Here is a 22,012-nt window from a genome sequence, read left to right as displayed (position 1 = left end):
ATGGTATTCCGTGTAATCTAACAATTTCTGTAATATACAGTTCAGCCAACTTGTTAAGAGAATAATCCGTACGTACCGGGATAAAATGAGCCGACTTAGTTAATCTGTCAACTATTGCCCAGATGGCATCTTTCTTTCCTGGAGTCAATGGCAATCCTGAAACAAAATCCATAGTAATCCGATCCCATTTCCATTCAGGAACCATAATAGGCTGAAGTAATCCCGAAGGTACTTGGTGTTCAGCTTTCACCTGTTGACAAATTAAGCATTTGGACACAAACTCTGATATATCTCTTTTCATTCCATTCCACCAATACATTTTCTTCAAGTCATTATACATTTTCGTACTACCCGGATGAATCGAGAAATAACCACTATGTGTTTCCTGTAGGATCTTTTGAATCAATTCCTCATTCTTCGGTACACAAATTCGATCTTTAAACATTAAGCACCCATCAACACCAATTCTGAAATCTGATCCCGTATCAGCTTCACACTGTTTTCTTTTGGCTAGCAAATCTTGATCATTTTTCTAAGTTTCAGAAATCTCTTGTAAAAACATCGGTCTTGCTCTTAACTCTGCTAGAATCGAACCATCATCTGACACTTTCAACTGAGTGTTCATAACTCTCAAAGAAAACAACAACTTTCTGCTCAAAGCATCAGCAACCACATTCGCTTTTCCCGGATGATAATCGATAACAAGCTCGTAATCTTTCAATAACTCCAACCATCTTCGCTGTCTCAAATTCAAGTCTTTTTGTGACATCAAGTACTTAAGACTTTTATGGTCGGTATATACCCGACATTTTTCACCATACAAACAATGTCGCCAAATTTTCAAAGCAAACACCACCGCAGCCAATTCCAAATCGTGAGTAGGATAATTCCTCTCATGAGGTTTTAACTGCCTCGAAGCATATGCCACCACTTTTCCTTCCTGCATGAGCACACACCCCAAACCATTTAGAGAAGCATCATTATACACCACAAATTCTTTACCTAATTCGGGTTGTACTAACACTAGTGCCTCTGTTAATAACTTTTTCAATTCTTCAAAACTCTGTTGACATTCTTCCGTCCATTCAAATTTAACATCCTTTCGGAGTAATCTAGTTATAGGAGCAGCAATTATAGAAAATCCATTTACAAACCGCCGATAATACCCAGCTAGCCCCAAGAAACTTCTAACTTCAGTTACATTTTTCGGTGGTTTCCAATCAACAATGGCTGAAATTTTACTAGGATCAACCCGTATACCATCACCTGAAACAATATGACCCAAAAATCCAACTTCCCGGAGCCAAAATTCACTTTTACTAAACTTAGCATACAGCTGCTTATCTCTCAAAGTTTGCAAAACTATCCTCAAATGCTCAGCATGCTCTGTCTCATCTTTTGAATAAATTAAAATATAATCTATAAACACCACAACAAATCTGTCCAAGTATGGCTGAAATATGCGATTCATTAAATCCATAAACACAACAGGAGCATTTGTCAATCCGAATGGCATAACTAAAAATTCATAATGACCATACCTTGTTCTAAAAGCAGTTTTAGGCACATCCGACTCTTTTACCCACAGTTGGTAATACCCAGATCTCAAGTCAATCTTTGAAAACCATGTCGCTCCTTTTAGCTGATCAAACAAATCATCAATTCTTGGCAACGGATACTTGTTTTTGATTGTCACCTTGTTTAACTACCGATAATCAACACACAACCTCATAGAACCATCCTTCTTTTTCACAAATAACACGGGAGCACCCCAAGGTGAAAAACTTGGTCTCACAAAACCTTTATCAGTCAACTCTTGCAACTGCGACTTTAATTCCTTCAACTCTACTGGTGCCATTCTATACGGAGCAATCGAAATCAGAGCTGTTCCCGGTATCAAATCAATACCAAATTCTACTTCCCTGACTGGAGGCAAACCCGGCAATTCTTTTGGAAATACGTCCGCAAATTCACACACAACCGGCACTGATTCAACTTTCTTTTCAACTTCTTTTGTATTAATTACATACGCCAAATAAGCTTCATAACCCTTTCTCAAATATCTCTGAGCCGACATCGAAGAAATCATACTAGATAATGCCTCTGATTTATCTGATTCAACCCGCAGAGTTTCACCATTTCCACATGTTAATTCTATAATCTTTTCTTTGCAATTTATTTTAGCATCATGCAATGTCAACCAATCCATACCCAAAATAACATCAAACTCATCAAACGGCAACAACATCAAGTCGGCCGGAAAGTAATGATCCCGAATCATTAAAGGACATTTCTTGCTTACTTTATCAACTATCACGCATTTGCCAACGGGTTTGACACTCTAATCATAAATTCTGTGTTCTCAACAAGTATATTAATACTAGACACCAGTTTCATGCATACATATGAATGAGTAGAACCGGGATCAATCAAAGCAATAACATTAACATTATAGAGAGAAAATGTACTGGTAATCACATCAGGTGAGGAAGCATCTTCACGTGCCTTTATGGCATAAGTTCTAGCTGGAGCCCTTACTTCAGATTTAGCTGTTGAATCTCTGGCTACATTCTTGCTGCTTGCTTCATTTCTAGCTTTTCTCGAATATCTTCCTCTCGAGTCTGCACCACTAGCTTTTGTATTCTGAAATTTTTCTTTTTCAGCTCTCTCTGGGCAGTCTCTAATAAAATGATCCGGAGAACCACATCGAAAACATTCATTTGCTCTACACGGACCAAAATGATTTCTACCACACCGCTGGCACTCAGGTTTAACAAATCTCGAGTTCCCTACACTGGCTGCCGAAGTAGTCTGGGATTTAGGACCCACATTTTGCTTCCTATAATTCCCATATGATTGCCCAGCTGAAGCTTGGGAACGAGGATTCATATTCCTTGACTTTCTAGGTTGTTGTGAAAATGAACCACTCATCGGTCTTTTCTTCCAATTTCTAGTCTCAACCTCTACCTTTTTCTTTTCTTTAAGTAGTTCTTCAGCCTTGCAAGCTCGATCAACCAGTACTACCATTTCTTTTAGTTCAAGGATCCCGACAAATACTTTAATGTCTTCGTTAAGCCCGTCTTCAAATCGTCGGCACATCTTGGCTTCTGTAGGAACATATTCCCTGGAATACTTACTTAATCGAACAAACTCTCTTTCATATTCTGAGACTGTCATATTACCTTGCTTCAGCTCAAGAAACTCTTTACATTTCTGATCAATAAACCTTTCACTAATATATTTCTTCCGAAACTCTTCTTGAAAGAATTCCCAGGTTACCCTCTCTTTCGGTACCACCGAAATCAAAGTCTTCCACCAATTATAGGCTAAATCTCTCAACAAAGATGTAGCACATTTCAAACATTCTTCAGGTGTACAAGATAATTCATCAAATACCCGGATAGAATTTTCAAGCCAGAACTCTGCTTTCTCTGCATCATCATCAATATTTGCTCTAAACTCTTCAGCCCCTTGTTTACGAATTCTGTCAACAGGGGTTCTGTGAAATTTTATCATATCCATACCTTGAGGCATCGGGGGTACAGGTTGAGGAATTGGGGGAGGTGGGGGAGGTCGTACATTTGGGTTCGTACGAACGAACTCAGTGTACCATGCACTCATCATTTAGAGAAAGGCTTCCCGACCCCTTTCTCCTCCTCCCTGACCAATAGTAGGAGGTGGATTTTCAGTCGACGCTGCTCCTTCAGTCGGAGCTGGCGCATTACTCTCTACTTCATCTGTCACAGCTGGATCGGGATCCATTTACTATATAAAAATATTTTAAAAAGGTCAGAAGTCGTCACACTATCACAATTCATACATTGGCATGTATAGCAAAATCCGTACATACAACACGTAGTCCGAGAACCGACTAAACCTGCTCTGATACCACTAAATGTAACGCCCCCACGCCCGAGACCATCGCCGGAGTCGAGTATGAGGTGTTACTAAGCTTAGTTTAACATTTTTAGAACTTTGGATTATTGTTTCTACATTCACAGCTTTTAAGCTACTTGCTTCATAGTCACAAGAAAAATCATATCTCGAGTTACAAAACTCAAAATCAAGATCCGTAAATTTTCCCTGAATCTAGACTCATATCCTAACTACTAAATTTTTTCTAAAATTTTTTGTTGGGCCAATTAGTACAGTTTATTAGATAAAGTTACCCCTATTTCAGGACTCGACTGGTCTGACCTCTGTTTACTACGAACCACATTTCTCTCTGTACAAAATTCATATGACTATGAGATTTGTTTCTAATAAAACTAGACTCAATAAGGATTCTGAGGATATAAAATATACCACCTAATTATATCTTTATAATTTATAATGAATTTCTAAAGTTGGAACAGGGGATTCAAAAACTGCTATGACCCTGTTTCACTAAAATTCAAATATCTTCTAACATATAATTCCTTTACCTTTACCTGTTTCATTTGTTTCATGTACTAGTATTTATTATAATTTCAAACTCGCATCAGTGTTGCTGCAGTATTCTGTTTATGGCAATTTCATCCTTTTTATGAGTTTTTATGCACTAAGTATCTTAATAGTTTTCCTTAACATCAAACATAATCTACACTAACCATTTTCATAATTTATCATTATCAAGCATTTCCTCAACCATTCCACAACCATACCATAAGATCATTTACACAAAATAGGTATATTGCTATACATGCCATACTTAAATTTACAAGCCATTTACCAAAAGTCTTCCGGATAGTGTGACTGAGCCTTCGACCTATCCCGACTCCTGAGCTGGCTTGTCCAAAACTACAATGAGTAAGAAGGAGGGAGTAAGCATAAATGCTTAGTAAGTTCATATGCAAATAATAAGTAACATAACAAACAGTTATACCAATCAACATTAGCATACATCACTAAAACACATATCACATTTCTGATCATTTTTCATCATCTTATTACCTTATAGTGGTTGTATCAATACTCAACCCGAGGGTTAAATACATACCTGTCCAAAATATCCATTTCACATCACTCACCAATACTTCTCTTTACATCTCGAATATTCCTCCATTGAGTAGAACTTTACCCGTTGAACACATCGGAATATAATTCGGATACATGGATAATTTGCATATAAGTGCCACATATTCAATCAAGCAATCATGTAACCCGCCCATAAGCGAACTCGGACTCAACTCAACGAGCTCGGGCGTTCGCATCCATAAGTGAACTCGGACTCAACTCAACGAGTTCGGATGCCTAGTTACATCTCACGAACTCGGACTCAACTCAACGAGTTCGGACATTCGCATCCATAAGTGAACTCGGACTCAACTCAACGAGTTCGGATGCTCAACCATCCTAGTGACATGTCACTTGTATCCTAATCTATTCCTAAGGTTCAAACTGGCTTTTTCCTCGAACACTTATCCTTGTCGTCTTCCGTAGAATGCCGAAATCAATACTCGGTAACAATTATATTTAACAAGTAGTTCACATAATTTACATATTATTTAAAATTAACCACAAAGCATACATTTCATAATAAAATTTAGCATAACATATAATTAACATCAATAACTTAAAAATAACCATTATGCTACATTATTTACACATGAACTTACCTTGGTACCAAAATACAAAGATTTTGCAATTTAGTCCACAATCTTTTCTTTTCCTCGATTGAGGTCGATTCCAAGTCTTTCTTGATCTAAAATAATACATTTAGCTTATTTAATACTCACATTATCAAATTAATCCTTAACTCAAATTTTGGCAAAATTACAATTTTACCCCTAAACTTTTGCATATTTACATTTTTGCCCCTAGGCTCGGGATTAAACTTTATTCCTTATTCTTATGTTTTACAACATCCTAATCACTTTTCTCTTCTATGGCAACATCAAATTCTCACTCTAACATGTACTTATGACTATTAGGTATTTTTACCGATTAAGCCCTTTTACTCGTTTTCACTCAAAACCGAGTAGCACAAGTTGTCTAACATAATTTAAAACCCCATATTCTATCATAAAACATCAAAATTCACAAATTTCACCTATGGGTATTTTTCCAAATATGAACCCTAAGTTGAATTATTGTTAGCATAAGCTTAATCGAGCTACCGGGATCTCAAAAACGTAAAAATCATTAAAAACGGGGCTTGGAATCACTTACTATGGAGCTTGGAAGCTTGAAACAAACCCTAGCTATGGAGAACCCTTGAAATTTCGGCCTAATGAAGAAGATGGACAAAAATTGGCTTTTAATTTTGTTTTTAATTCATTTTAATTACTAAATGACCAAAATACCCTTACTACTAAACTTTCCAAAAAATCCTTCCATGTCCTAATTTTGTCCATGAACTTAAAATTGGTCAAATTTCTATTTAAGACCTCCTCATTAATATTCCAAAACAATTTCATACTAAAAACTTCTAGAATGCAAGTTTTGCAACTTATTCGATTTAGTCCCTACTTTCAATTTAAGCACTTTAGGCATAGAATTTCATCACGAAATTTTCACACAATCATGCAATCATATCATAAACCTCAAAATAATTATAAAATAATTATTTCTATCTCGAATTTGTGGTCACAAAACCACTATTCCGATTAGGCCCTAATTCGGGATATTACAAAGCATGAAAATGCTTACCCCTATCTTTTTCCTTGTCTTATAGAGCTTAAGGACTCATAAGGATTGGAAGACAATTGGGGTGTGGACACACTATCAACAAAACAAGCTTTGGTATAAAGACTCAGTTTATTTTGTTTAATGGTATGTATAGTATTTTTGAGTATTTTGTTATATGTTTCATTTGATTTGCCCAGTAAAGGCATATAAAAATATGTTTATCTCTTTGTATATGGCCATTAAAAATTGGCTTACTTTAAAAAAGCTATGACCTACGATTTTATGCATGGTTTTAATTACGAAGGATTGGTTGCTATCAATTGGCAATGAATCACATGAATGAGCCAATTTCAGATGGATTAAAGTAATATGGGAACCCATGACACTAAATAGGAAATAACCATTTATGTATGAAACCAATGATATGAGGTTTCCGTACAACTATTTTCATTAAGATTATTTACAAGTATATAATCATGCTTATTCTCAAACTTGGTAACCATTAGGCACAAGTAGTATAAAGGGGTGACTAAAGGCTTGGAAAATAGCTTAATAAATCCCACATGGTTGGACACACGGGCGTATGTCTAGGCCGTGTGTGACACACGTTTCCCTCCCATAGGCGTCTGCTATGGCCGTGTGTCCCCTGCACTTAAAACTTTAGCTCAAAGTTGTACACGGGTAGGCCACACGGGCGTGCGCCATGGCCGTGTTAAAATGAAAGTTTCGTCCACAGGTAGGTAGCACGGGCGTGTTCCATGGCTATGTTGATAAGTCAGTGTTGCCCACGGTTGAAGGGCATGGGCGTGCCCCAAGATACACGGGCGTGTGAGTCTACACAATCCACCTACATGGGCGTGTGTCCCTTTTAGATAAGGAAAATTTTCTGAGGAGCCCAAGGCTAATCAAATGTGCCCGTATTTGTCCCACATTGCCTTCCGATATGTTATAGGTCTCGAAGGCCTATACAAGGGACGAGATGTTCATGATTGAAAAGTTTTAAATTCAAATGGAATTTTCTGACCCGAGTTAGTATACTGAAAGTGTAAAGTTTCGATAATGCCTCGATCCCTGTCCTGGTGTTGGATATGGGTTAGGGGTGTTACATGACGTTTTCGAGGCATCATACACGTTTTACTAATTCTCACATTATATCGATTCTAGGCATACCAAATCTCATTTATTTGACCAAGTCAAATACTTTACCACTTATTCTCTTATACCATGATCATCAACTTATCCATCCAGCATTCACGTTCAAGGCATTATTATATTACTTGCCCTATTATACATTAACCATGGTCATGACCACTTCGAATGGTCATGAAGCATTCATCACACATGCATGTCACAATACCAATTAAGCATTGCCAACCATCATGCTTACATCATTTCATCACAAACATTATAACATAGCATGGATAGATAGATTTACAAACCATACTCAATATGAGCCACACCCTATGGCCATATACAAATAAATCAAAATAAGCCAATACAGTTGGCCAAATCATAGGGTACATATCATAAAAACTAATCCCTATACATGCCACTCACTTGAAACTTCTCAACCTATGTATCAATATCCCAAGGTGATAGCTTAGTAGTGTGATGTTGCCTCCGACATTCTCCAACCCCGATCTGACCTGACAATACTAAAAGAAATGGAAAGGAGGGAGTACGCTTTACACTTAGTAAGCTCGCATGAAAATAATAAGGAAGGAATTAATATGCTATTTCAATTTCTCTTTATTTATTCAAAATCTAGTCAAGCTGTTTTCTTGAGTCACAGTCACTAGATCATTTATATCTGGAGCTACGGAACTCCAAATTAAGATCCATTAATTTTCCCCAAAACTAGACTCATATTCTTATTACCATAAAATTTTAAGAATTTTTTTTCTAGCCAATAAGTACAATTTATTCTTTAAAGTTACCCCCGTTCCCCTGTCTAGCAGTTCCGACCTCTCTTCACTACGAATTAATTATCTCATAGCACGGGACTCGGATATTGCTCCTATATATTTACCTTGAAAATGGACTCATTAAATATTTTAATCATATAATTTATAACTCATAATAATTTTTTTATAATTTTTAATGATTTTCCAAATTTAAGAAAAGGGAGTCCGAGATCACTCTAACCCTATTTCACAAAAATTCAAATATCTCATAATAGGAGATTCCTTTTCTTACACCGTTTCCTTTATAAGAAACTACACTCGATAATCTTTAATTCCATGTTTTATTCAGCCTTTAATTTAGTTTCTAAAATTTTTGAGGGATTTTCAAAACTGGACCACTGCTATTGTCCTAATCTATTTTAGTGCAACATAATGATGACTATCACAAATTTTTCATAGAAATTATTCTTATATGTATCACTCATTTAATTGCATTCTTACCACAAGTCCATTTTATTTCACATGTAAAATACATGCTCAAGGGTTTCGAGTATGTACCTGTGCTATCTCTTTGCACAACCACTCATCCAAACAAGACAATCATATGCATCATACTAGTATCAACTAAACATAGATGAGTTTATCATTTCAGGTATTTCCATTCCATTTCTCATATTAATCCCATTGAATTTATAAAAATTTCGATGGATATCCTATTTACCGTCTAATCATGCAAGTGATCATTATCAAGTATGCACTCCCGCGAACCTCGCTCTTACGGCGGGATTACCAGTCCAGGCTATATCCACCGTAATGTAAACTCACAGAGCAATGTCGGGATCACCAGTCCAGGCTAAATCCCTTACAATGACATGTACTCTAATGAGCTCAAATCTGAATTACCATTCTAGGCTAAATTTAGACCCTAATCGAATTACCCGTCCGGGCTAAATCTAGTTCAGTACACTTATTCTTCGAGAGGCTCGATCAATAAAGGAACACCCGCCCGGGCTATATCTTTTCTACCGTTAATTCATTTTCGAGAAACCCATCGGTTATCCTTTTTATTCAACTGAGATTTTCTCTTTTGATCAAGTATATCAATATGCATAGATGACCATGCAATGTACATTCAAATCAACACATTTCATTCTAATCAACACATTTTCATTTTTATTTGAGCATAAATCCATAAAATCAAAATAACATGTCACCTTGTTTCTATATAAACTTACTCATTTCATTTAAAATATCATATTCCATCAAATTTCCATTTACATCAAATTCAATACAATCATAGCAAGATATATTTCGTGTATAACAATAATAACATGAATAATAGGCTTATTAAATCACGCGAACTTACCTTGAATACGAAAATGGCAAAGTTACCATTTTAATCAATCACCTTGTATTTTCTCGATTTAAGCCCAAATCTCGATTTCCTTGATCTATCATTTCAAATATAGCCTATTTAGGACTCACATTTTTCACATTGACCCAAAAATCATATTTTGGAAAATTTACAATTTTTCCCTAAACTTTCACATATTTTCAATTTAGTCCTTAGGCTCGTCAAAAGAAATATGTTCAATTTCTTGATTACCCAAGCCTAGCTGAAACATAATCAAGCTTATCGCAGCCCACATTTCTCATTAAAATAGATTTTTAGTTACCTATTTTACACCTTTTTCAACTTAGTCCTTATTAGGTTTTTTCATGAAAAATCACTTAGTAAAAGGTGTTAAATACACTCCAATCTTTCATATTCTACCATTAGAAATCAAAATACTAGCATTTCATGTATGGGTCAATTTTTAAACATGAACCCTAGCTCAAAATAATGGTAGAAATGAGTAGAGCATGTTACCGGGATTTCAAAAATACATAGAACGTTAAAAATGGGGCTGGGGATCACTTACTATTGAGCTTGAAAGCTTGGAAACCCTATCCATGGCTTCTCTCTTGATTCACATGGCCATGGGAGGAACATTTGGCTTTTAATTTTTTTCTTTTAATTCATTTACCCCTAAATGACCAAAATGTCATTTTTACCATTCTTTCAAATTTTACCCTTCCAAGCCCATTTTTGTCCAAATTTTTAGAACTCGATCAAATTACTCTTTAAGGACCTCTAATTAATAGTCTAATTCAATTTCATGCAAATTTCTTCTAGAAAACAAGTTTTACAAATTATTCAATTTAGTCCTTAAAGTCTAATTAACCACATTTCGCATAAAATTTCTTCATGAAATTTTCACACAAGCATAGAGACATATCATAGACCTTATAATAATCATAAAATAATTATTACCATATTAGATTTGTGGTCTCAAAACCATTTTTCTGACTAGGCCCTAATTCAGAATGTTACAAAATCTATCATGTACTATACATTTTTGACCATACAAACCCTAAACCCTAAACCCTAAACTTATTTATTTAGAAAAGAAGGACTCATAAGCTACTATTAAACATCAAGAACCATACAAAAACATTCATGGCATAACTCTCAACCTTTAATAGTTTTACAAATTGACCTCTGGGCTAGCTAGTTTAAGCTAAAACGATCTAGAAAACATAAAAATCATTAAAAACGGGGCTTAAAAACTCATCATGCAAGCAAAGGAACTTGATCGTATGCCCTAGCTCAGGTTCAATTGTACAAATTGGTAAAATTGCCACATAAATTCTCACTATTTTGATTATGTTCCAAATTAATTCTTTCTCTAAAATTAGGGGCTTCTAGAACACTTTTTCAAAAATTGACTTGACAACTAAGATGCCATAGTCGAAAAAATAATCGAGTACCAACCTTAAAAATTTTGAGCTCATATAGTCCAAAATTCTTAAAATACCCAAAAACTTCTAGGCCCTATTTTGGGGTGTTACAAAGTGATTTAGGTTTAAACAATTGTAGGTATTGATTGATTTCTATTTTCAAGTTACTTACATAGATACTAAGGGCATAGCTCTCTGGAAGATGTAACTGATTCAATAAGCTCACAAAGACATCATGATATTAATCAAATATACCTTGTCGTTTTAGTGCAACGATCTCTGTCATTAGATCCAAAAATGAACTTGAGCTAAACAATTCTTGTAAGCCTCTGGCATAAACGTCCCATGTAAGCCCATGAAGTCTCTCGTGGCTTTGAGCAAAAATATGGTGCCTATCAAGGGCTTTACCTTCTAGGTGAAAGCATCAAATTCACACCTTGGGCTGATCCATCACTCCTTTAGCCTCGAAATACTACTCTAGTTTAGACCACCACCCCCTAAAGTTGGTTCCCACAAAGTGATGACAGTCGAGCTTGAAAGGTTTGGGAAACACTTTTATGTTGCCAACTTGTGTTGAAGCTCCTACATAGGTCAAATTTTCCATCATGGGAACCATCAATGGTTTCTTGGGAGGAAATCCTAAATGAAGAGTGCCCAAAATTCATTTCCCTTTTCTAAATCCAAATCTAGGAACTGTTACACCATATGGTTGGCCTTAATATTTTTCAAACAAAAAATGCAACTCATTAGTGATTTCACCTTTGAACTCCTCACATAGCCCCTTAAAATGTGAATCAAACCTGCTTTCCAACTAGGAAAATTCAGTTTGCAACTGTGAAACTTCTTTTTAGAGATTGCATATCTCTTTTTCAAGATACATGGTGATGTTGTCACTGGCCATAAAGAATCAAAAGCTTTGATACCTTTGATGCGTGTAACACCCCTAACCCGTATCCGTTGCTAGATTAGGGTTAAGAGGTATTATCGAACATATCAGAGCATTTTGCGACCACTTCACAATCATAAATTATACATCGTCGTGTCATAGTCAAATATCATTATAAAGTCCCCTTCTTAGGTCAACGAGACCTTAAACATGCATTAGGAATAAGTCGGGACTAAACCGGACACATACGAAATTTTTACGAAACTTTGAAAATTTTTCGTCAAACAGGGGCACACGCCTATGTGGCTAGGCCGTGTGCATCACACGGTCGTGCCTTAGACCATGTCTTAGCCTGTGTGCAACACTGACTTGGGTCATACGGCTATCACACACCCGTGTGTCTGGCCCGTGTGCAAGTCTGACTTGATTCGAAACTAAACATTTAAGGACACGGTCGAGACACACGTCTGTGTGCTCAACCGTGTAGGCAATTATAGGCCATTTGTAAGGCTAATTTGCCACCCAATAGGGTCCTCTCTACAAGTCCAAAATCAAGCATCATATATACAACATTTTCAACCAAATTCAACTCCAAACATGCATCAATCAATCCATAATATCATCATCAAATTTCATGTTCATTCTCTATACCAAAACATACCAAAATCACATGCCAAATTCATTCATTCATACATGATCTACATCTCAAAATTATCATATCAATCTCATATCATGATTATACCAAATCCATAACTAAATCATGAAACATACTTCCCAAAATGAGCTTAATCCCTAACCGAATATACACAATATTAGCATCATGATTAAGCCATTTTTGCATGGCTATATAAAAAATACTCAAATCAAAATGAACCAATTCAAAACTAGCCTATACATGCCACATAACCAAAACTCAAAACTTTTATTTACCGAAGCGATAACCGGATAGTGTGATGACGTCTCCTACAACTTCCAACCCGAGTAAGTCTCTAAAACTCTATAGACATAGGAAAAACACACAGAGTAAGCTTTGAAAACTTAGTAAGCCATAAGCAAATAAATCATTTCAATGATATTTTTAAACCAATATCACTAAATCGAATTTAACAAATCTCAATCACATATACATTCATTGTACTCGTAAATTCATATAACCACATTAAATAACTCCACTTATCTTATTTATAAATGAACGTATAACCATGCTTCAAATTCGAATAACAACCGTTAGCTCAATCATATAAATCAAGCTCGCACATATTCATTACATCGCCAACCAAACCATGGTCATTTATTACAAATCATACATAAAGTTATATCAACTTCTTTATAAACACTTCCAAACTCGAACATCCATAATTCCCTTATTCACATAAACCAAATTCACATACATGAATCATATAGCTAGCCAAGATCAACTTTATTTTACTAATTATATATTACATACAAAGCATACGCCAACTCAACCATTTTAATTCCATTATCTGTTCAAGTTTTCGGACCAAGTAATCATACATCAAAGCCATGTTTCATGTTTCATAAATCTCATATCCGAAACATAGGACCACAATTTCATATAACGAGCGTATATAACGCATCATTCATTTATATACATTCATATCATTCGTTGTCATATATTTCACATATGATCATATGGGTTAGGGGTGTTAAATTAGCCGTTAGTGATAGCTGGTTACAATATGCACTATTTCATTTAAATGGAATGGGACCAAAACACAACGTTCTTGTTGCCCCCACACTTCCCAATAGGCACTATTTATTCTTAATAAAAAAAACCATTAAAATTCTGTGTTTCTAGTAAAACTAAAATAGAAACATACATAGAAATTCAAAGGAATCTGGCCGTTGGTAAACAACCCGTATCATCTTGTTCACTAGATCATCGAACCTAACCATTCAATTCACCTCTCTTTCAATTTACTTTTTTTTTATTTCACTTTTCAATTAAAAAAAGAAATCACCAAAATAAGAGTCATCTGCTACTAATCCCTTTCATACAAATCAACACGATTGAGTTCTTTGTCTCCTTGTTCTCTCTCTCTTAAACCGAAGAAAAAAACACAATAAATTCATAAAAATATTAGAAAATTAATAAATTATGAGTTTTTCTCTTAAAAAAATTATAGGTTCAAAATTTCAGATTTAAGATAGAAAATTGAAATTTGATACGAAGAAATAGATAATATTTTTTCAATGAGTGATGTTTTATGAAGAAATTAAAGTTACTTAATAAACTTGAAAGGTTTCTTTATTATTTTATTTTATCTTTAAAATCAAAACTACTATAATTATTTTCATATCCTTAATTTGACCTTTTTAATTACTCCTTGACAATAATGTGAATTGGCAGTTTAAAATTGGTTTACATATCAAAAAATGTCATATTTTAACTTGTTAGTGGGAGATAACACATTAGATAGTTGGAAATAATAAAATCAACCATTTTAAAATTAGAGGTACCACAAATATGTGATTATCCCTCTTTCTTCTTCTTTTTCTTATTATTATTAGTTTTTATTAATATTAGTCTTGAGTTGAATCAATTTCTCCAGAGTTTTTGTGACAGGGAAATAATAAAAAAATTCATAGAAATTGGGTTAAACACATTAAATGTTTAACATAAGTCGTAAATGAAATGTTATGGCATTTTAGGAGTGTTAGTTATTTGACGTGCGGTGCAAGCACCGAAACATAACGGTAGAGCATAGTTTTCACCTTCAAAGTAGCCACCCATTTCTCCCCGCCATTTCTTTCATTCCCAAAACCAAGGGCCTCCTTTCAAACGCAAACACACATTCACTCCACCCTTTCGAGCAAAATTCTATTGTTTTCTCTCAAGGGTCTAACTCTAAAGCTATCCAAATCTTCCCCTGCTTGTTGTCACTCTTCATTTTTGGTCTGCATATTTTCAACCACCCTATTTCAGACTTCCCTATTTATTATTATTTTCTTTTGTTTTGTTTTTTGGTCCATGAATGTTCATGGTCTTGTTTGAAACAAGTATAAAAACTCAAGACCGTGATGTTTTAAAAGACATTTTACCTTTGACAATGCCATGGTTCATTCACGGAATTCAATTATAGTTAATTGTTTTATGTTTTGTATTATAGGATTTGTGATTTGTAGAGCTTCGCCTGTTGATCAATATGAGAGGAGTTATTAGATCCCATTTTTTGCTTTTTCTTCTTGTTTTTTTAAGTTCCTTTCCTTCTTCAAGGTCTTTGGATGGGGATGATTACAGTGAAACACAAAACCCTGCCGTCCTCCCTGGCGTAACGGACCTCATCCACAAACGGCTTTCGAATCTTACTACATTGTTAATCAAAGATATTGGTAGTGATTTAAGCTTCTGCATAAAGAATGCGTATGTATTTCGCAAATTTTCTTCTCTTCTGTCTCTGTATCATGCATGTCACCGTTCTACTTTACCCCAAAAAACACCTTTTATAATATATATATATGTTTAGTGCATCTCTTATTTCTTCTCAGGCAAGAGGATTTAGATGGAGCATTTAATTTTTCAAAAAATATGGATTTTGTGACTAATTGTATCAAGAAAACAAAAGGTATGAAAAGCTTTAGCCTATTGAAATGCTATATTTAATTGAACTTGTTGACATTATGATGATCCAGATGTCTGATTTTATGTCTGCTAAAAATATTGTAAAAATTACCATGGTTCAAGTATCTTTTTCAACACCATGCGTTTTGCAGGCATAAAAAAGGTAAAAAATTGGCCATAAACTAATTAGGCTGATAGATATAGTTACCATGATTCAAGTTTTCTGTTGAAAGTTACTTTTCCATCTTTGCAATGTATTGTCATATCCTTCACCTATGGAGCTTACGATGAATTAAAATTTAACAGGAGATGTCACCCTGAGACTATGTACAGCAGCAGAGATAAAATTTTATTTCGATAGTTTATTTTCAAAGGGGGCCAAAACTGGTTACGTAAAAGTTAACAAGAACTGCAATTTGAAATCTTGGGTCTCTGGATGTGAGCCAGGATGGGGTTGTTTTGCTGACGGGGGGCAACAGATTGATCTAAAAAATACCAGTTACATGCCTTCCAGGACTCAAGATTGTCAACCTTGTTGTGAAGGATTCTTTTGCCCTAGGGGTCTTGCTTGCATGATACGTAAGTACTTTACACAACTGTTTGATAACAATTTCAAAAGAGAATGGTAGTTTGTGATGAAGCGAATAATGACCGATGAAAATTTCAGAAAACTGGAATTATTTGTTGATAGAAGTGGAACTGAATGAAGAACATTCATTGTCTTTTTCATGTTCATGCAAAATGAAGCATGCCCTTTAGGTTCTTATTGTCCGCTTGCAACGCTGAATAAAACAACCGGAGTTTGTGACCCGTAAGTTCGTGTTTCTTTTCTTCTGCTCTCACATCGTGTACTGTAGGCATTAAATCGGTTAAGAAAATTTGCAGGTATAATTACCAAATTCCTCCTGGAAAGCCAAATCACAGTTGCGGCACTGCGGATATTTGGGCTGATGTTGGAAGTAGTAGTGAGATTTTCTGTTCAGCAGGATCATACTGCCCTAATACCCTTAATAAAATTACTTGCAGTAAGGGGTATATTTTTATCCCTGAACTCATAGCATCAATAAAGTTATTTGCTTGCAGAACCTGCATTCTGTATCAAGATAACATACATAATTTGATGATATTCTGAAAATACTCTATTCTTGGAGTTTATGTTTGCTAATAAGTTCTTTTGATTCAATTTTAGGCATTACTGCAGAAAGGGTTCCACTTCCCAAATTTGTAAGTTCTTTTTTCTCTTTTCATCCGGTAGACTTACTGGAAATTTGCTTTGAAACCCAATTTGTTCACCTTGTTTTTCCTTTTTTGCAAAACTCACAATGTCTATATTTTAGAGCTAGAGAACATGAAAGGGTTAACAATGAATTTTATCCACTTGATGAAATTCACCAAATTTATAATCAATCGGCTAGATGAACCAGTTTGATCAGTTTCTGTGTATTACATCCAATGAGTGCAAAAGGTATCCATGCAACCTACATGAAAATATCGAAAGTTGTTTGTGTATGCATTCATTTAGTGAAAGTGCCTCAAAAGTATATCTTTTGAATCACCTGAGGAAGATTTAAAGAGCCCCAGAATTTATTTGCAACTCCATAGCATTTTATTTTACGAACCTTCCTTGTTCCTGGCCTCAGGGTTTCTAACTTATCATTGATGCATACAGCAAAGTTTGGTCAATGCTTTTAGTTCATTCAAAAAGAATGGATATCCATTTTCATGAGATTTTTATGTGAACACTTTGCAGCTTGCTTCAAATTAACTACTTGCAATCCAAATACTTCAAACCAAAATATTCACGGTTATGGAGTCATGCTCTTTGTAAGTGGTTTCTAACTAGTCATTGATTGCTGTTCTTAAGCTGGTTATGTGTCTTATTAATGGTGATATATAGGGCTGTTAATCAGCCATGCCTGTCATAATTCTTTGAAGAATTCCTCATGAAGCTAATCTCCATGAAGGATTTCTTTTGCATGCTCATGCAGAATTAGATTGTGTTTCCTTTTTCTCTGGAATCTGATCTGTTTTAGCTTTGTTGTTGCTCCGAATTCAACGAGTTGACTTTTTTACTTTCTCTTGCATAAGTAGGTTGGACTGAGTCTCCTGCTGCTCATTATTTATAATTTCTCTGATCAAGTTATTAGTACTAAAGAAAGAAGACAGGCTAAATCCCGAGAAGCAGCAGCAAAGCATGCGCGTGAAACTGCGCAAGCACGGGAAAGGTGGAAAGCAGCAAAAGATATTGCTAAGAAAGGGGGTTGGCAGGCACAGCTTTCAAAGACATTTTCTCGAGCTAAATCGCAAAGGAAAACTGAACAGCAGAAGGCATCAGGTGTAGGTAAATCTACTGAAGCTCCGGTACCACCACTGCCAAAGGTAGCCGAGCAAACCTCCAAAGGTTCAAAGGAGAAGAAAAAGGAACCAGGTGACCTCACAAAGATGTTGCATTCCCTTGAAGACGATCCCAAGAGTAATGAGGGTTTTGATTTGAATATTGGAGGGAAAAATGTGAAAAAACAAGCACCAAAGGGTAAACAATTGCATACTCAGAGTCAAATTTTCAAGTATGCCTATGGTCAAATTGAGAAGGAAAAAGCACAACAGAACAAGAACTTGACTTTCTCCGGAATAATTTCAATGGCTACTGATAACGATATCAGGACCAGGCCTATGATTGAGATTTATTTCAAGGATCTAACGCTCACTTTGAAGGGGAAAAACAAAAATTTACTCAGGTCTGTCACTGGGAAACTCATGCCAGGTCGTGTATCCGCAGTTATGGGCCCATCAGGAGCCGGGAAAACTACATTTCTCTCTGCTTTGACAGGGAAAACTGCTGCTGGATGCAGTGTTACAGGTTTGATTCTTGTAAATGGAAAAAACGAACCTATCCAAGCATATAGGAAAATTATTGGATATGTGCCTCAAGATGACATAGTGCATGGAAACTTGACAGTAGAGGAGAACCTTCGGTTCAGTGCGAGATGCAGGTATGTGGTTTCAAACATGTGATATAAATTAACAGTTTTCATCATCTCATCATTTTATACAAAACAGCTCAAATTTAAACAGGATATCTTTCTGTAACTGGTTGATCATTGAATTCAAATATGCCTAACGTTTAATGTTATTTTAGAAACCTTTCCTCAATTATAATCACTAGTTCAGTGGTCTTACTTGTGTTGATATTAGTTGGAATGTTAGACTTGAGGCAGTCATGGTAGACTAATTTGTGAAAATCAGGAAGAATTTTTATGAAAGCATGATATCTATCACCTTTGTAGCTCAAGAAACGTGGTGCACTTCCAACGCACTACTCCGCTAATGGTGAAGTTGTTAAGGAGCATCCATGTAGAACATAATTTATTGTCTCTATGTTGAATAATTTGAATCCTATAAGTTTCATTCTTACTATATCATTTTGTGGATTCCATAACACTGAAGATTATCTGCGGACCTGGCAAAACCCGATAAAGTTTTGGTTATCGAAAGGGTTATTGAGTCCTTGGGTCTACAAGCAGTGAGGGATTCACTTGTAGGAACAGTGGAGAAACGAGGGATCTCTGGAGGCCAAAGAAAACGTGTAAATGTTGGACTAGAGATGGTTATGGAACCTTCTCTATTGATCTTGGATGAGCCTACTACTGGTTTAGACAGTTCTTCATCACAGTTACTCCTTCGAGCACTTAGACGTGAAGCTCTTGAAGGGGTAAACATCTGCATGGTACTTCACCAACCAAGGTATATTTTTTTCTAAACCCAAAAATAAGAGACAAGATAGGTTTTTTATTGGCTGAATCATTGCAAGCCAGGTCCAGAAGGTGCTTATTTGAGTTGATTTTTCTCGTTAGTTACTTCTGCTTGTACAGCAATTTGATTATTTATGATAAGATAGTCCGTATAGTTCTTATATATAAATATAAAAGCTTAAAAGGCTGAAATTACATCAAGAAATGGCTGCTTTTTGGTTTTTCAATTTGTGAAGGTAATCATTAGCTTCTTGTGATTCAGCTATACTTTGTTCAAGATGTTTGATGATTTAATCCTTCTAGCCAAAGGTGGTCTGGTTGCATATCTTGGACCTGTGAAGAAAGTTGAAGAATACTTTTCCAGCATAGGGATCAATGTGCCCGACCGTGTTAATCCTCCGGACCACTTAATCGACATTCTGGAAGGGATTGAGAAGCCGGCTACAGTGACTCGTGAACAACTTCCTGTCCGATGGATGCTACACAATGGCTACCCAGTACCCCTAGATATGCTTGATTTGGCTGAAGGACTTTCAACACCCTCTGGTTCAAATCCAAATAATTCTGGCGGCGCTGCTGGGGGACAAGCATTTGCTGGAGACCTGCCTGATGATTCAAAGACTAATGTCTCGAAATCTAAAGATCTATCCAACAGACGAACACCGGGTATACTTCGCCAGTACAGATACTTTCTTGGCAGGTATAATAAGCCAATAGCAGTATTCCGATCATATGAATATTTGGTTCATATTACAGCCTAATCTACCACTAGTAGGACCAGTTTTTGTCAACTGTTTAAGACACCTTAAGATGATCTAATCTCTGGTTGCCTAACCTTGTTCCATAACAACATATGAATGTTTGTTTTGGACCAAACACCTCCTAGTCAAAAACTGGCCTCCTTGTACATTAAACCTTGATGATTTACCATATGTCAAAATTTCAGGATTCTTAAACAGCGACTAAGAGAAGGTCAGATGCAAGCTGTCGATTTAATGATCCTACTTCTTGCGGGAGCCTGCTTAGGGACTCTTGCGAAAGTGACAGATGAAACACTGGATAACGCTGGCTACACATTTTCAGTCATTGCAGTTTGTAAGTTGAAACAAAAATGCTTGGCCTAAAATGGTCATGTTGCCATTATGTTTATAACTTAAAATCTCCTTCATTCGCAGCACTATTATCTATGATCGCTGCATTGAGAACGTATTCGCTAGATAAATTACAATACAAAAGGGAGACTGAATCCGGGATCAGCAGTCTAGCTCATTTCCTATCGAAAGACACAATTGATTTGTTCAACATCATCATCAAACCAGTGGCATATTTATCAATGTTCTATTTCTTCAACAATCCAAGATCAAGCTTTCAAGATAACTACGTTATATTGATGGCACTTGTTTACTGTGTCACTGGTATGGCTTACGTATTAGCCATTTCCTTTGCACCTAGTCTTGCCCAATTGGTATGTTCTAAAAAGCTTTTATCATTTCATGAACCCATGACTTTTTTTCTAGATGATGAGCTTAATAATTTTGTTGTTTCAGTGGGCAGTGCTTGTTCCCGTTGTTTTGACTCTCGTTGCAAACAAGGGAAAAGATAGTATGATTCAGAAATATTTTGGCAAATTTTGCTACACAAAGTGGGCTTTGGAAGCTTTTGTCATTGCAAATGCTGAAAAGTTAGTAATATTTTTTCTTTCTTCTACTACTGCGATTTATATATGAGAGTATGATCTTAAAACAACTTAAAAAGAAAATTGAATATACATATATGCCACTCATATCATATCATGATTGTGAAAATATCATGTTTCAGGAATCTCCAAATATATATATATAAATACTGATATCAGAAAGATACTCATGTTGTTGGGTATAATTAGAGAGGCATAAACATACCATGCTTGAGCTTCCTCAAAGTGTTGATATTGTTCAGGTACTCTGGAGTTTGGCTATTAACTCGTTGCAAATCATTGGAATCTGGCGGTTATAATCTCCATGACTGGAAACTTTGCTTAATCATCCTTATTGTCAATGGCGTTATCGCTCGCATTCTAGCTTTCATTATACTTGTAACGAGATGAGTTTGGAGAAGAATTCAATTTCTCTGTTTTGCTTTTTTTTTTGTATAAAAAGAAACTCACCATCGAACAGGAAAGAAAAGAAAAGAACGAAAATTCATGGCTAAATGTTTAGAACTCTGTACGCATGATTTTGTGTTGTATTTGTTTTATTGTATTTTTTTTTAAATTTTGATATATTAATTATTCATTTTCATAATATAAAATTTTAATGTACGACATATTTTTGTTTTATATTATTTTTTATACTGTTAATTGCATTAACACCAAACATCTCAAAGATGGTTCAAATTTTAGATTGATGTTTAAACTTCAAAACACTCTAATTAAGTTATCAATTGTATCAATCAGGTTTTTTTTGTTAACCTAGTAATCAATTTAGGTGCTAAATGTCAATTTAAATATAATGTGGGG

At 35.4% G+C, this 22,012-nt stretch overlaps 1 protein-coding gene across 1 annotated transcript; it reads left to right on the top strand.

Annotated features, from left to right (window-relative positions):
- The first annotated feature begins 14,998 nt into the window (after window positions 1–14,998).
- On the top strand, window positions 14,999–21,801 carry LOC107917453 (putative white-brown complex homolog protein 30). The gene is made up of 14 exons (XM_016846807.2): window positions 14,999–15,565; window positions 15,691–15,767; window positions 16,070–16,342; window positions 16,511–16,574; window positions 16,649–16,795; window positions 16,953–16,987; window positions 17,514–17,587; window positions 17,855–18,756; window positions 19,211–19,507; window positions 19,778–20,215; window positions 20,462–20,610; window positions 20,691–20,980; window positions 21,063–21,196; window positions 21,454–21,801. The coding sequence occupies exons 1-14, from the start codon at window positions 15,348–15,350 to the stop codon at window positions 21,599–21,601; spliced, it is 3,246 nt and encodes a 1,081-aa protein (XP_016702296.2). The 5' UTR covers window positions 14,999–15,347; the 3' UTR covers window positions 21,602–21,801.
- Window positions 21,802–22,012: the final 211 nt, after the last annotated feature.

The sequence above is a fragment of the Gossypium hirsutum genome, chromosome A01, assembly GCF_007990345.1.
Source record: "Gossypium hirsutum isolate 1008001.06 chromosome A01, Gossypium_hirsutum_v2.1, whole genome shotgun sequence".
NCBI classification, from domain to species: Eukaryota; Viridiplantae; Streptophyta; class Magnoliopsida; order Malvales; family Malvaceae; genus Gossypium; species Gossypium hirsutum.
The sequence above is the reverse complement of the archived record's forward strand: the minus strand, read 5'-3'. Positions and strand labels throughout refer to the sequence as shown.